General features: G+C 50.2%; 7 protein-coding genes across 7 annotated transcripts; 3 read left to right on the forward strand and 4 right to left on the reverse strand.

Moving 5' to 3' along the window:
- Positions 1 to 4: 4 nt before the first annotated feature.
- Positions 5 to 1,005, reverse strand: N7533_009117 (uroporphyrinogen-III synthase HEM4; the record flags this gene model as incomplete). Its single annotated transcript, XM_057105767.1, has 2 exons — positions 5 to 619; positions 733 to 1,005. The coding sequence occupies 2 exons, from the start codon at positions 1,003 to 1,005 to the stop codon at positions 5 to 7; spliced, it is 888 nt and encodes a 295-aa protein (XP_056957216.1).
- A 227-nt stretch (positions 1,006 to 1,232) lies between these two features.
- Positions 1,233 to 2,855, reverse strand: N7533_009118 (complex I NDUFA9 subunit family protein; the record flags this gene model as incomplete). The annotated part of the gene is made up of 9 exons (XM_057105768.1): positions 1,233 to 1,331; positions 1,391 to 1,567; positions 1,602 to 1,721; positions 1,785 to 1,943; positions 1,994 to 2,135; positions 2,191 to 2,282; positions 2,345 to 2,439; positions 2,498 to 2,560; positions 2,714 to 2,855. 9 exons carry the CDS (start codon positions 2,853 to 2,855, stop codon positions 1,233 to 1,235), a joined length of 1,089 nt encoding a protein of 362 aa, XP_056957217.1.
- Positions 2,856 to 4,092: 1,237 nt separating this feature from the next.
- Positions 4,093 to 5,150, forward strand: N7533_009119 (HIT family protein; the record flags this gene model as incomplete). Its single annotated transcript, XM_057105769.1, has 6 exons — positions 4,093 to 4,132; positions 4,231 to 4,313; positions 4,494 to 4,562; positions 4,782 to 4,874; positions 4,931 to 4,945; positions 5,043 to 5,150. 6 exons carry the CDS (start codon positions 4,093 to 4,095, stop codon positions 5,148 to 5,150), a joined length of 408 nt encoding a protein of 135 aa, XP_056957218.1.
- A 310-nt stretch (positions 5,151 to 5,460) lies between these two features.
- N7533_009120 (CRAL-TRIO domain-containing protein) lies at positions 5,461 to 7,300 on the reverse strand (the record flags this gene model as incomplete). Its single annotated transcript, XM_057105770.1, has 3 exons — positions 5,461 to 6,060; positions 6,116 to 6,157; positions 6,206 to 7,300. 3 exons carry the CDS (start codon positions 7,298 to 7,300, stop codon positions 5,461 to 5,463), a joined length of 1,737 nt encoding a protein of 578 aa, XP_056957219.1.
- Positions 7,301 to 7,890: 590 nt separating this feature from the next.
- On the forward strand, positions 7,891 to 8,760 carry N7533_009121 (DASH complex subunit DAM1; the record flags this gene model as incomplete). The annotated part of the gene is made up of 4 exons (XM_057105771.1): positions 7,891 to 8,205; positions 8,282 to 8,333; positions 8,397 to 8,451; positions 8,508 to 8,760. The coding sequence occupies 4 exons, from the start codon at positions 7,891 to 7,893 to the stop codon at positions 8,758 to 8,760; spliced, it is 675 nt and encodes a 224-aa protein (XP_056957220.1).
- A 981-nt stretch (positions 8,761 to 9,741) lies between these two features.
- On the forward strand, positions 9,742 to 11,614 carry N7533_009122 (uncharacterized protein; the record flags this gene model as incomplete). Its single annotated transcript, XM_057105772.1, has 7 exons — positions 9,742 to 9,799; positions 9,879 to 10,105; positions 10,170 to 10,277; positions 10,345 to 10,671; positions 10,726 to 11,160; positions 11,224 to 11,433; positions 11,492 to 11,614. The coding sequence occupies 7 exons, from the start codon at positions 9,742 to 9,744 to the stop codon at positions 11,612 to 11,614; spliced, it is 1,488 nt and encodes a 495-aa protein (XP_056957221.1).
- An 825-nt stretch (positions 11,615 to 12,439) lies between these two features.
- Positions 12,440 to 13,065, reverse strand: N7533_009123 (40S ribosomal protein uS14; the record flags this gene model as incomplete). The annotated part of the gene is made up of 4 exons (XM_057105773.1): positions 12,440 to 12,610; positions 12,696 to 12,738; positions 12,918 to 12,941; positions 13,028 to 13,065. 4 exons carry the CDS (start codon positions 13,063 to 13,065, stop codon positions 12,440 to 12,442), a joined length of 276 nt encoding a protein of 91 aa, XP_056957222.1.
- Between the last annotated feature and the right edge of the window lie 1,585 nt (positions 13,066 to 14,650).

Genomic DNA, 14,650 nt, shown 5'->3' on the forward strand with positions numbered 1-14,650 from the left:
ATCATCACTTATTCAACCCCGCCACAAACCTCCGAATCCCCTCCGCAACACCCTCAGGACTAGGCTTCTCGGCACAAACATCCGGCTCAAAGCTAAACTCCCTCCTCAAATAATCCCGCGTCGTAGGCCCGATAGTCGCAACAAAGAAATTCCTCTTCGACCCAGCCGTCGCAGCAGCAGCAAACGGACCAAGTTGCAGTACCCTTAACATAGCCTCGCACCCGGACGGCGAAAATACCACAACCCAAATCCCTTCTTCGCCATTATACCCTTGCACATGTGTCTTAAAGTCTGTCTCAAAGGAATCCATTTCACCAGTCTCGTAGACGACGATTTCATGGACGTCAATGCGCTTCGAATCCGGGAGCGTGGGATCCATTAGGGTCTTTGGAATGATATCTCGACGCTGTTCGCCGACTAGGAAGAGTAGGCCCGGTTTCGGTACCGTCTTTTGTATATCATTATAGTGGTCCAGCATCATGTACGCCAGATTCTCGCCTGTTCCAGTATCGGCGCCGTGGATCGTGCTGGTGGGGAGATACTTGTCGCGCAGGGTGGTGAGGGTTCGGGCTGTTGCGGGACCGACGGTGTAGAGGGGGATTGAGGGGGGTAGATGGGACTATTATGAATAGAGAGAGAGGCGGTTAGCTTTCATTTCGTGGCTGAGAGCTATTATTCTTCGTGGTGGAACGTACGGCCGTGTTCTTCGATCATATGCGCGAATCCCTCGACTGCGCGCTGGCTGGTGAATATCATGCCTCCATAACGCTTTGAAGGGATCGCTGCGTTTTCGGCGGTGTTTAATTGGGTGGGTTTGGCATTTTCTGGCTCGGGGTTGAATGCGCCGGATGCGAAGAGTTCGCGGACAGCGGCGAGGTTGGAGGTGTGGAATCGGTGCTCGAGGACGGGTACGAAGGTTGGGGCGTAATTGTTTGCAGAGAAGTAATCGTCATATCCGTCGTTTGGAGAAGATCTAGTCTTCAGGAGGAGGATTGGGGGTGGCATTGTGATGTGTAATGAGGTTGAAGTGGGAGGGTTCGAATGGCTGTGGAAATGTCCCGCGGGATTGCGGGGCGGAGCTGAGCTCCATTCAGGCTTCGAAGTTATGCCGAATGACTATGGAACCAAGAGTGATGGATATTACTTATATTACAAGAACAGTTCAATTTGGGTAAAAAGAAACACAAGGAAATTGACTTTCTAGGAATGGCTTATGTACATAGTGAAACAAACTACTGGTTGTCCAGCACGTGGACATACTTCTTCTCTTCCTGGAGCTCCTTCTCGGTCATGGGAGGCAGATCGTAGTAGGCGGACTTACGGTAACCTTTCTATGGGGCTGTTAGTTTCCACGAATACCGTCGAGCTCTAAAGTCGAGGAGGCACTTACCAGGTACTCGAAAATCATATCGGTGACCTCGGGAGTCTTTTCAATACCCAGATCCTTGAAGGTCTTGGCCGTGGGGTCAATGACCTGGTCGTGGAACTCGCGCTCAATCTCATCGGCGGACACGGTGGGGAACCAGAGAGCCTTGTTCAGGTAGTGGGCGGCGGGCTTGGCGATGAACTTGGGGATGTTGAGGGGGGGTACGGTCCTTGACAATTTCCCGCTCAACAAGCTCGGAAAGTTCGGCCATGGAGTAGTTGGTGGGGCCGTAAAGCTCGAAGGTCTGGCCAACGGTGCTCTCGTCGTGCAGCATCAGCTCAAGGGCGTGTCCAACCTGGGGGGGCCTGGAATAGGTGGGTTAATATCATTCATATAGAAGCCATATTTGACAACTTACGTGGACGGGCCAGAAGCGCTCCTGCATGCTGTTGGAAGTGAAGACGTGGGTGAAGCGAGCGAGCTTGTGAAGAAGGTTGTCCTCGAATCCGAACATCGGGGCGGGGCGAACAATGGTCGTCTCAGGGTAGATGTTGCGGACAACTTCCTCACCCCAGGCCTAGAAAATTGTAAGTGACCGCGCAATGGATACAAGACAAATTGACCAACCTTGGAGGCCCAGTACTCAGAGGGCGAGTCGCGGCGGGCGTTGAAGGAAGAAACGTGGATGAAGCGATCAACATCGTATTTGGCGACAGCCTCAGCGATGCGCTCCGCGCCGTCAACATGAACGTCGGTGTAGGAGAAGTTCCTGATCCTCTGTCAATATATTGCCACCATCCGACAAGGTTCGCATTGGCACTCACTTTGTGGGGTGTTGGCGACCGACAAGGTTGTAGACAACGTCGGAGTGACGGACACTCTCCTCGATGGACTGGGTGTTGCGCAGGTCGTATTCCTATATGCAATTAGAACGGGTCCAATTTCTTGGTATAAATGTTGGCGGGCGAAATCGCATACAAGGAAGGTAACACGTCCGAGATCACCAGTAACCTTCAAGTGACGCTTGGCCATCTCCTCTCGGTAAGGAACCACGACGTTGCATCCCTGGGAAGCTGCGGGATGTTAGCTGATGATCCATTGAACCCCGAATTTTGTCGTTTCTGGACGTACCAAGGCGGTTGACGATGTAGCGACCGAGCATGCCAGTGGCACCGAAGACAGTCGCAGTGTGACCTGGAATTGAATGAGTATTGTGGACGAAAGGTAGGGTCGGATCGAAGCGCAAGGGTTAGGTACCTCCGAAGGGAAGAACTGTAGAGAGCGACTCATTAGCAAACAATCATTTTCTCGCCAGAGGAGAAGCGCCATTGAGTACTTACCGGCCACCCTGGACCTTCAGGATAGGTCGACCGGTGCGGGAAATGGCAACGTCCTGGATGTTGCGGCGCTGGAACTGAACCTGCACGCGTGGGATGGGGGCAAAAGCCCGTGACCCGAGGGTCGACTGAATGGTCCGAGACTTCTGCATGGTCTCTGACCCGGGATATATCGCAAGACCAGCGTAATTAGTGAGGGGAGAGTAGTGAGGGGAGGGCAGCGAGGTTTCGTGAGGAAGTCGGGAAGATGCACGGGACCATCACGCTAGCCGCATTGGGAGCCCACACTGGTACGGAGAAGATGGAGAAGCTACCTTGATGGATTAATGGAATATTAATAGATTCAATTACTTAAAGTGTTTAATTACTAGTCCCAGTACTATTTGTAGCAAGTAGATACAATAGCGTGGCATGGTACTGAAGCACTACCCTTTCGACAGCCTCGAAGAGTCTGACAATGTGCAGATTGTGATTGGCTGTGCACCCAACAGCGTCATCTCTATCTACATCACTTGGTATCGGGACGTAGAAGGTCAACATGGAAAGTCCCGCTTGGGATCCTATAATATTTTTCAATAAGTCATATTGGTATATCTAAAAGAGAGCTGCAATGTACTGCTTCCATTACTTGGATTTGTAGTATATCGACTATACCTAGTAATCCATGCCCGGTGAAAATCTGCTTGACACAGCATCAAGAAATACGCTGATATGTCATTGAGGTATACGAACTAAATTAGTAACCTTTGGAAAGGAAATTTTATCCCAGGATTCAATAGAAGATGATGACTTGATTCTAGACATTCACAAACCAGAATGTAGTGGTAGGATCGAGATATGTTTACTCCGTGTCCCGGGTTATGCTGCATATGTACACGCCCCAGCGGAAGGTACGCACACGACCTCCAAAACCAAGACAGCCAGAAAATCATACTGAGTGAAGGAAAATTGATTAAAAAAAAGAGATATGAATCCAATTGAATAAGAGAAATTCAAATTGACAAAAATAAACAAAATACAAACGACGGCTGTGTCGTAGCGTGGATATCCAAAGATTGAGAAGAGGAGTATTGTGGGCAAACCACGGCCATCTCTGGTAAAAGGCAAGAAATGGGTTCTGTACTAGCTTGTCCCACTCCTCGGGGGTGATTCCTTATTGTGTTATATAACCCATTTCCTTCCTGCTTTGACTACACACTCCCGGCCTCGCCCGTTCAATTCCCGCCAACCGCACCTTTCATGTTTTTCTTTTCCGGGAAATTCCCCCCCCGCATATGACTTCAGTGAAGTTGCTCAGCTACCCCAACTCGTCCTACCTGTCTTCAATTGCCTCGATCTTAATTTCCACCTCCACCCAAACAAAAAGGAATTCCCCGTCCCACCTCTACAATGTCTTCCGCCGCCTGCATCTTTTGCAAGATCATCAAGGGTATGTTATAGCTGTATTTGCTGCACCCCCATTTCCCCTCAACCCCTCCTCCCGACCGATTCCGTCACCGAGATGATCGCTGATACTACCATCCACAGGTGAAATCCCTTCCTTCAAGCTCTTCGAGAGTGACAAGGTCTTTGCCTTCCTCGATATTCAGCCCCTTAGCCGTGGCCATGCTGTACGTCTGTCATTTGTGTATCCTTCCCCGCACGGGCGCGTATCTCAATTCTATGCTGCGCATCTTTGCACCGTCCTCCTGTCATGTCACGACCTTTCTACATCCATTTCATCTCCTCCTCATGATATAGAAGCAATGAATATTTTAGTAGAAAGGAAAGGCTGACCATGTCATGAACAGCTCGTTATCCCCAAGTTCCACGGCGCGAAGCTGACCGATATTCCCGACGAGGACCTACTTGAGATTCTGGTGAGTGGCCAATGATCCAATCAATTCGTTATAGACGGGATGGGAGTGCAGTGAATGTGTCACAGGAGGGTAGTTGATGTAGATTGAAACTCTGGGCGTCAGCGACTTGACCTGGGTCGCCAACCTCCAAGGTCCCTACCTGCATGACCTGCATGACCTGCTGTGCCGAGATACTAGCACTGTGAGACGATCTAGCTAACTTTATGGCCTTTATCATAGCCCGTCGCAAAGAAGATTGCCAAGGCTAGTGGTGCCACCGATTTCAACATCCTGCAGAACAACGGCCGCATTGCCCACCAGGTCGTTGACCACGTAAGTAGAACGTCTACCGACACTGAGCGATCATTATGCTAACAATCCTCGATCAGGTTCACTTCCACATGGTACGTCACTTTGAATTGCATGGATGATTATATCCGATAACTCTCTTTAATCTATCCTGGCATCCCATACCAGAAGATATCTACTGACATGTAACAGATCCCCAAGCCCAACGAGGAAGAAGGCATGAGCATTGGCTGGCCCACTCAGGCCACAGACATGGACAAGTTGAAGGCCCTGTATGAGGACATCAAGGCTAAGATGTAAAAGGAAATTCGACCAATAGGTTGCCATTCATTTGGCCTAAGAGATACAAGGGGAGCCTAGGCAAAAGCTACTATATTCAAAGCAGACACCATTGACACAATTGGCCCATCAAAATCCATTCAATTGGCTCTGTTAATTCTATCATCCTCCACGATGCCTTGTATATGATCTATATCTCACATAGAACCCGAACCCGTACAGGTATATACTACAAATCCATCCAATGTGCACAATTCTTAAGTCAGACAAAGTCTAGCACATGCCCACCGAAACCCAAACATTGCCGAAATCAACCGGCTGACATATTTCACTATGCGGTTGCCTCACTGGCAGGAGTTTCTTCCTTGGGCTCGACCTTCTTCTCCGCATTGGGATAGAACTCGATCTTGCCGTGCCCTTGAACAATGTTAAGTCTGTCGTATAGCGAGCGAGTTCGAATATAAGGGTCGAGCTCCCAGTACTGTTTGCGAAGATGCTCAATCTGGCCATCACGCTTTTCTTTAGCGGCAGTAGCAGCCTCCTTCTCATGCTTGAAGCTAGCCTGGATCCATTCAATCGTAGACTTTTGAATGTCCTTGGCGAGTTCCTGACGCTCGGAGATCAGCTTATCGCGAGTCTCCGTATCTTCCATCTTGCTGTTTTCGCCCGCCACGGGTTCGACATATTTGTATTCCCAGTCTTCGCCGCCCTCTAGCTCTTTCATAATTTGGTTGGGCGGGATGAAGGCTTCTAGGTCTTCGCGGTTCTTGGTAAAGTTGATCTTGGCAGCCACGACGGGGTCGAGCCAGCCCTTGATGATGCTCCAAATACTGGAGAAAACCCAAGGAGCCTTGTGAATGAGAACAGCCCCCAGGGATTCGGGGTAGTTGGCTTCAAAGCACTTGATCATGAATTTCACAGGGGTATAGTCCTAGAGGAGTGTTAGCGACCACGGTGTCCGTCAGTCGGCAAAGGAATATGCTCACCATATTGGCCATTCCGAAGTCGGTCATATCAAAAATAATGGTCTAAGTTGCGTCAGCTATGTTTCCCATGAGGATTGTGATATGACTTACAGCAGTTTCAACCGGAGGCGCTAACAGCAGACGGGCAGTCTCAATGGTATACACGGTAAAGCGCTCCAAAGCCTCAACCTCTTGATCCGAAGCATGGTGCAGACGCACACGCACGACGCAAATGGGACGTCCAAATTTATCCACACCGTGCAAGAAGCTCTTACCCTTGCGCATTTGAAACAAGAAGTCCTCGCCCTTCTTCTTCTCCGCCGTGTCCGAGCTCTGCGACATCTTCACAGCCGTTGCTTCGCCATTGGCCATGATGTCGTCGTCCACGTGGACATCCTGTAAGCGCCAGCGCATAGTGGAAATCATCATGACCAATGCCTTCTTGACGTCCCACTTGCGCGCGCGCAGGAACCGGAGTAGGAGTCCGTCCGGGTGATCCTGCTTGACCATGTTCCAGAACGCTGAACGGATCTCCTCGGGGGACATGTCGACCAGGGCCTGCTGGAATTCCTTGGATTGGCCGTACTTGTCATCGCTGGTGTCGGAGACGTTGATCGAGGCAAGGCTGGCGGTGATTCCGCTCGCGGAGGAGACGCTTTTGGAATCGTCGTCGCCGTCGTCGTTGCTACGACTCCAGAGCCCCCATCGGCGTTTTGAGGACTTGTCTTTCTTCGAAGCACTGGCTGAAGCGGCGTCGGCGCTCTCCTTGTCCTTGGCCTCGGCTTCAAGGGCCTGGATGTCGACACCGAAGACCTTCAACGTCAGGACCCAGAATTCTTGTAGTTTGGCCTCCTGTTCTGGGGTCAGGGTCCCGACGGTGCCTGGAGCTGGCTCGATAGGCATGGCTTTGAGGGTATCGATGACACCGAGGAAGGGTTCTTGCGGCGGGGACCGGGTATGTGCGGATGATGGTGAGTCGTTAGACGTGAAGTAATTATGGGCCCAAGCACCTCCACCAACAGCAAGTAGGGAGATTGAGATCCAGAAGGACGAGGCCGTTCTCTGTTCGTGCTGCGCGGGGTAGGAGGGAATGAGATGGGATCGGGGAAGATGGCCGTATGAGCGAACGATCTGTGCGCGTCCGAGGGAGGCGAGGGATTTGGCCGAGGGTTGGATGCGCCGGCGCAGGATCAAGCTGGCGCGCATGTGGCGGGGACCGATAAGATATAACAAGTCAGGGGAAGGCTTGCTGGGAAAAATAAGAGGGGAGTCTGACACCCAATCTGAAGTCTGGAGGTGGAAAAGACGACTGAGACAAGCAGGGCTATGCGATGACGGAGGAGCGTTGCAAGTGGATTCGCCTATCAACGGACATCTCTATGGGACAGATACAAGTTGGGGATCTTGATCTTATTGATGTGGGGACTGATATAATTGAGAACTCAAAGAATGGAACAAAGAAGGCATATAGACTTTGCTTGTTCTAGATCTAGCAGTATATTACCGTATTTAAAAATAAACCTTCCCTCTTTGACCGTTTGGTGAAGTCATCCCATCCCGCAGTGGCTCCTTTTTTCGCGACGCGGCGGGGGAAGATCTTCATCCACTTTGCACCCAACTCGAACCGTATCGCCCCTAAAAATCCACTCCTATTGCCTTCTTCCTCGTTGGCCCAATTGCTGCCCAGTTGATCTGATACCCTCTGTCAAAATCCCCTCCACTCTACCGCCTTCGACAGCCTCAAAATTCCTCGCAAACACAACACTCCATCGTGACCCTCACCCACAACATAAACAATGGACGCATCTGTACCATCGTCCTCGCGACCACGGCCTTCCTCGCGCCCTACGACACCTCTACGTCCTAGCTCGCGCTCGTCACTACGAGAAGCTCACGGATATGGTCATAGCATCAGCGCCTCGGGATATAACCAGCCTGCCATCAATGCCTTGGAACCTCAGTTTGCGGAGCTCGCCGACTCCATGGCTGATCTAGAGGCCAATTTCATGCATCTGCAGCTGATGCACGAGAGTCTGACTCGGTTCAGTGAAAGCTTCGCTAGCTTCCTATACGGATTGAATATGAATGCGTTCTGCGTGGATTTCCCCGAGGTACGGCCAGAGACCCGATGAACGAGCACGCAACCCTTGACCTCCCGATAAACTGCTGACGGGAAAAACTTTCTAGGCCCCGATCTCCGATTCATTCAAGCGAGCTAAACAGGCGGAGGCACAAAAAGGTATGAGGGTGTTGTTGTATGGTGATCGAATCTCCGAGGACTGTTCGCTAATTCCAAGCGCAGAAGCAGAGGAATCCGAAGCTGCGCGACCAGCCGATGACGGCGAGATGACTTTCTTGTGAGTGACGATATTAGCCACTGGTTAGAGATCCCCATTAACAAGCCGATTATCAGAACGACGGACACGTCCTTTGTCGACCACCCACCTAGCACCATCTCCAAGCCGACATCGAAATACTCCACGCGAGGCACAACACGAGGCACAACGCGAGGCACCACCCGGGGTGCAGCTCGTGGCACAACGCGCGGCTCTACGACAGGCCGATATGCAACACGAGGGTCATCTACTACTACTCGTGGTCAGGGTAGTGCGCTGCCGCGGGGACGAGGCACACGAGGCACGGGTACAGGAACGGGTTCATATTGAGATGATAGGGATGTTGAAGGGTATCGGACTGGTTGCAATCGAGTACCTTTGGTCAGTTGCAAACTGTGAACCCGAAGCGAGATACTACTAGTACATAGTCCTGCCGGAGTAAAATGTACGAGCTGGACTCGGAGGCCGGAGCCGCATGCGCTCGGGCAAGGCATATTGCGATGAACGTCATGAATATACAGCAACTTGAACGCATGACGAGAAATATAATAAATTAAAAGAAATAACCAGCAATAATACTAAGACGTAATAAATCCAGGGATGTATATACTAAATTCTAGAGCAATTCTAGTACTTAATCCCCATACTAGTAGTCGGTGGCAACTCCGGTCTGCCGGCGGTAAATCGGGCGAAAAAAAAGGGCCAACCTCTCCGCCTCCGAACAGTCGCCCATCCCGATCAAAGGTACTCCAGGGCTAGTACGCAACATCACATAGCGCCATTGGTCCTATCTCGGTTCGTTCTGTATTCGGTTATGGTGAAAAGTGTTGTGGAAGGCTGCGGCAACCCTTGCGAGAGAGCCATATAGCTCCTTTGTCTTGGTCATTCTTGGACATTCTTAGACCCTCCTCCACCTTTCCCACCGGTGGGCGCTCCCCTATATTCCGATCTCCGATCTATGTGATCTCCCCTTCCCCGCGCTCGGTTATTGACTCCTCATCCCTAGTGCAATGCTGGCTTTTCCTGGGGCAAGTCCGTGAGGCTCATCTGCTTTTTTTTATCCCGTTGCTCCCCGCGGTCACCATCTGCCGAGTTGCGCGCGCGGGCCATATCATATTGGATCCTGGGGTTCACCGTCTACCCGCGTAATCCATCCGTCTTCTTTCCTTGCATAGAGGTCTGGGCCCTTACTATATCGGCGTGTATTATCTGCATTATATGATTTATATCCGACTTGGTTGATTCTCAAGCTCCTTGGGCACTCGCTATCCCTTTTTTCTTCTCGACGTGCATCCAATCACGGATCTCATCATGGCAGCAGCAAACCTTGACTCTTTCCAGATTCTTTCTGAGGCGGCCTATGGCTGTGGTATGTACCAGCTCTGCTCAGCTGTTCCGAGTACTCCCCGGATGGCCGAGTCGTCAGTTCATCCTGCTGATCTTATTAGAACACCTCGCGGCTGTCCTCCGGGACCAACAGACTGCTGGCCAGTTCAAAAGCGGTTTCCGCAAACGCTATGACTCCCTGGCCCCGTACACAAAACCAGAGGCAGTGGCAGTTCAAGCTTCAGGTCTCCGGACCGTGGCGACCTTGAAGCCGAAGTACCACTGTTTGTCTTGCTCGGAGACATGTTTGAACTCCGAGCGGAAAGCACACACCAAAAAGACCGGACATGTATTTTGTACGATCCCCATCGTGGCAGGTATTGGCTAGTTAGTGCTTGTGCTAATTAATCTAGACATGGAATCTCGCAATCGCTTCATATTCTGCGAGACTTGCGTGGATTTCGTCTACGACCATGGCCTGGAAAAGCTTTGTGGCCCTGTTATCAAGCCTGAAACCGCAGGTGAGTAAAATTGTGCCTTGTTTGAAGGCTTTTCAATGACCTATCTGCAAATCCTAACATAATCTAGATGAAAAAGGCAAGTGGGGGGGACGATTCTGCATCAGAGCAATACGTCAAGAATAATGCGATTAAAAACCCATGCTCCCGCCGTGGTGCTCGGGGCGTGTGGAACATGGGGCAAACATGCTACCAATCAGTCATTCTCCAGGCCCTACTTCATGATCCAACCTTGAACGCCTACTTCCTAGCGGGTGGTCATGACGTACATACTTGCAAAAGGAGCTTCTGTATGGCTTGTGCCGCCGCCGAGGTGTTTATGGATTTCAACAGCGGTGAAAAAACCGACGCCGTCTCAGCTGCAACTCTCCTCTATCATGGATGGGACGCGTCAAGGGTATGTGTAGATTCCCGTTTACCACCTACTGCATGCGCCTAACTTGTCATACAGGAAATGGCAGGCTACCGACAACAGGATGCCCACGAATACTTTCAGTTTCTGGTCAATTCTCTTCACTCTTGTACTCCAGGGCACTCAGAGAGCTATGGAACCAAGTGCGAGTGCTTCTTCCACCAGACCTTTTATGGTGAACTTCGCAGCAGCGTCATGTGCCACAAATGCGGCAAAACCACACACACCTACGACCCAATGGCCGACCTGAGTCTCGACGTGCAACTTCAAAACAAGAAGCGTAAGCTGGGCCGATCAACTGCCTCCTCCTCCTCCACTGCAACCTTGACTGGCTGTCTTGACAGCTATACGGCTGTCGAGGACCTCCACGCAGATGCCGCATACCATTGTGAAAAATGCGGAAATACGCCCCAGCGCGCATCCAAGCGACTCCAGATTCGCAAACTGCCTGTAATACTTTGCATGCAACTAAAGGTTTGTGGGCCAGATACCTTCGCTCATATTTGCCATTTTGAATTGTACTAATATGCTGGCCAGCGCTACGAGCATACCTCGTCCTCTTCCGAGAAGATGGAAGGACATATCGACTTCCCTATAACCCTCAACATGCTCCCATATACCGTCAAAAAAGACAAAGAGCGCGTAGACACCTCGAAGTACATTTACGACCTCTCCACTGTCATCGTTCACCAAGGAACGATGGATACTGGCCATTACTATGCCTATACCCGCTTGGGGGCTGACAAGGTATGCATTCATAATCATTCTCCCAATCGCTTTAAGTACCATGCTGACTGTGTTGTAGTGGGCTCTGATGGATGACAACAAAGTCACAGTTGCTAGTGTCGCGGATGTCCTGCGACAGAATGCTTACCTGCTGTTCTATAGCATTCGTTCTATTGGCACGGAGAATAATAACTCCAAATAGAGACAGGGCATTGCCCCTAAAGATTGAATTAGAGATTGACAGGTGTTTTATTGTTAATGCACATAGCGAGGAAAGCACTAAGAACAGCTGATTCTACAAGACTCGAACCAAAAATTGTAGATATGGGAGGGCCTAGGGGTGAAGGGCCTCGGGACCGTAATAACCTTTAATCGTAATGGCCAGGGCGGCCGAGGCTAGACTTAGATGGTACCTGAATCCAGATAAGGTTGATCGTTGCATGACAAATGGCCAATAAAGACAAGGCTCCTCGATTCATGAGAAAACACCACATCAAATCTACGACCATTTCAAGGTCGGAGAGAAAGTATCGTTCAGACGCTCTCTCAATCCCGACCAGCTACGAAGAAACCGGCATGAATCCAGGCGAATATGCCAAGCTCGGAGTATTTCCGACAGGTAAAGAGATCCCCCCCGAATTCGTACGCGTGCAAAGCATTAGGGAACCAGATAAATCCGTCATTGATATTGGATAAAGGAGAAAAAAAGGATGCAGGTTCCATCCATCCTCGTTCAAAAACTCTTCACTCAACAACCCCATTCCCCGTCTCGACCATCAGATTTCACAATCGAGACACCAAGCAACAAAAAATAGTAAAGAGAAAGATTTTTTTGGGAGCCGTCATGCGAAAAAACGGAGCGCGGGCGCAGGCGTTTCCCCGGCGCTTCGAAACATTTCTCCCACCCCGCACCTCAGTCGAGTGCCAGGGTACGTTGAACGGATTGTGGAACGCGGATGGACCGAGAGGGCGTTAAAGGTGGACATTGGTTTCGTATTTTGTTTAACGGTACTGTAGGGTATCGAGGTTAGATTCTGTTATTGATGGGGGTGGCCGACAAGTTCCTCGTGAAGGGGAAGGTATTTCCCGATTCCAGAATTCGGTCGAGGTCGGCGCGGGTGAGGGTGTAGACGGAACGAACCTTGTTGAAACCGATGTCGGCGGACTTCTCACGGAAGCACTGACGGCAGATGTTCATCTGTAAGACGGAGCTGGATTAGCCAATTGGTCCCCAAGCACGGTTCCTGTGTGCGCTCGATATCTCAAAGAGAGGTTTCACATACACCGTACTTGCGGATCAGACCGGCGCGGTGAGCGCAGACACGGCTGAAGTTCGATCCAAATTAGCAAGTCGTCCAAGACCACAATGACTCCTCCATATTTCAAGATCATTCTGTATCGTCCACCACCCATATTCGAGGATATTTCGGATTCTTCTGATGTCTTGTCGGGCGAGAGAGAGAGAGAGAGTCGGAGAGGAATATTGTTTTAGGGGGGGTACACACCAAGAACGGGCACCCTTGCCGTACCTGTGTAGAGAAGGCCAGTCAGTTATTTATTCGATGTGTGCATTTCGGCAATTCGCAATTCGTGCAGCGCTTGTCGTTCGACTTACTTGCGGGGCCGGCTGAACCAAACGGACTCGTGAGTCATCTTGAGATGTCGTAGGGGGTGAGTTGACCGGGGGGTTGTTGACGTGAACGAGGGGCGTTAGGCGGCGGTTGAAGAGGGCGAAGTCGAAGTCGAAGGTTAGGGTTGAAAATCGTTGTGTGCTGCCCCAATTGGTGATCACGCACGGTCCAACTCGCTTGAGCTAGACTAGCCACTTTGGGTAATTTTGGTGCCTGAGGCTGGTACTAAGGGCTGGGGTCACGTTTGATTAGTCATTTCAGATCTATGGAATTTAGATTTAGAACAATTCAATTCATTTAGTTCAAGTGGGTATCGGAGGGTACGAACTGTTAATTTAGGGGAAAGAATCTTAAATAGAACGAGAGGAGAATCTAGTTGCAGTTATGATAGTAATTCGCCAAAGTTGCCCATCGTGAATAATCTACATGCACACAGGCTGCGGGATCCGACTTGGCTTTCATTTTTCTATTTCAATTTTAATATCTATACATACAAAGGATCTGGAAACTGAAGGTAGTCAAGATTCGTAAGCATAGACTTGATTTGATTCATTTGCCATGTGAGATAACAGACAATGATCGCTGGTCATCGTCAACAATTGGAAATGTTCATAGTTTGACTACTGAGGACAGTGATGATCTTCTAGGAGAATGCATGGAACACATTGAAGAAAGGTTAGGAGACTCCTATAATTCCCTCGGTAGCGTTTACCTTGTAGTTTCCCTTGAGTCCCCCAAGTTGGGGAACTCAAAGCTGCCACACACTCTCTAGCCAGACGCCACTGCCGAGACTTTAAGCGCAGGCCGGTTTCCCCAACCAGAACCATCAGTTTAGGGAGTAAAATGAGAATCCGAAAACGAACCTAGAAGAACCTAGAGGGCGAGTGTCGCTTTATCTTCAGCTCCGCCGTTGTACGATAGTCAAGTAATGTTCCTTTCTGTATTCTTTCGAGTTGGCTTGCATGAAACTGCTGATCTTGAGAGACCCGACAGATAGCGCCTCGAGTAACTAATGGGCTTATTATCGCCTTCTACTCCTTGAGATTTTGAATTGTGGCATCGGATATCAGATATTCCCAATGCAAGCTTTCGATGATGAACCAGTCTTTGCCTCTCCAACTAGTCGATTTGGTTCCAAGTGGGTGAACAGATGATCAACGCCAAAAACCAATCCAACATCAACCATAGCAGCGCAGAAAATATGAGCTGGCACAATTTATGTACACTATCTCTCTGTGTGACACTCAGTCCAAATACCACTTGGAGAACAGCCATGTGGATCGCACGAGAGGCATGGACCCCCTATTAAATTGGGCGGTGCCTGGGAACGGATAGCGCGGTGCCGGGCACCCGACCATTTCGGCAGGGCTGTCTTGCTCAAATTGGCAATATGCATCGAGCGGGGGACGCAGATGCAGACGCCTCATCGCGGTGTAATTTAATGAGGCCTTTAAAGAATACCGTAGTGCAGGCTTCACTACTAGTATGTATTGGTAGGTTCTGGGTATGTATTTGACTTTTGGGGTTGAAGAGCGGGTGAGAGCCTCTGGAGTTTACTACTAGTAAACAGTTAGACATGGTATTTTGTTGATATGCAGTGCGCACAT

This window comes from Penicillium manginii (assembly GCF_028828005.1).
Source record: "Penicillium manginii strain IBT 31320 chromosome Unknown utg000006l:1.0-4164085.0:1.0-4166146.0, whole genome shotgun sequence".
In the NCBI taxonomy this organism is placed as follows: Eukaryota; Fungi; Ascomycota; class Eurotiomycetes; order Eurotiales; family Aspergillaceae; genus Penicillium; species Penicillium manginii.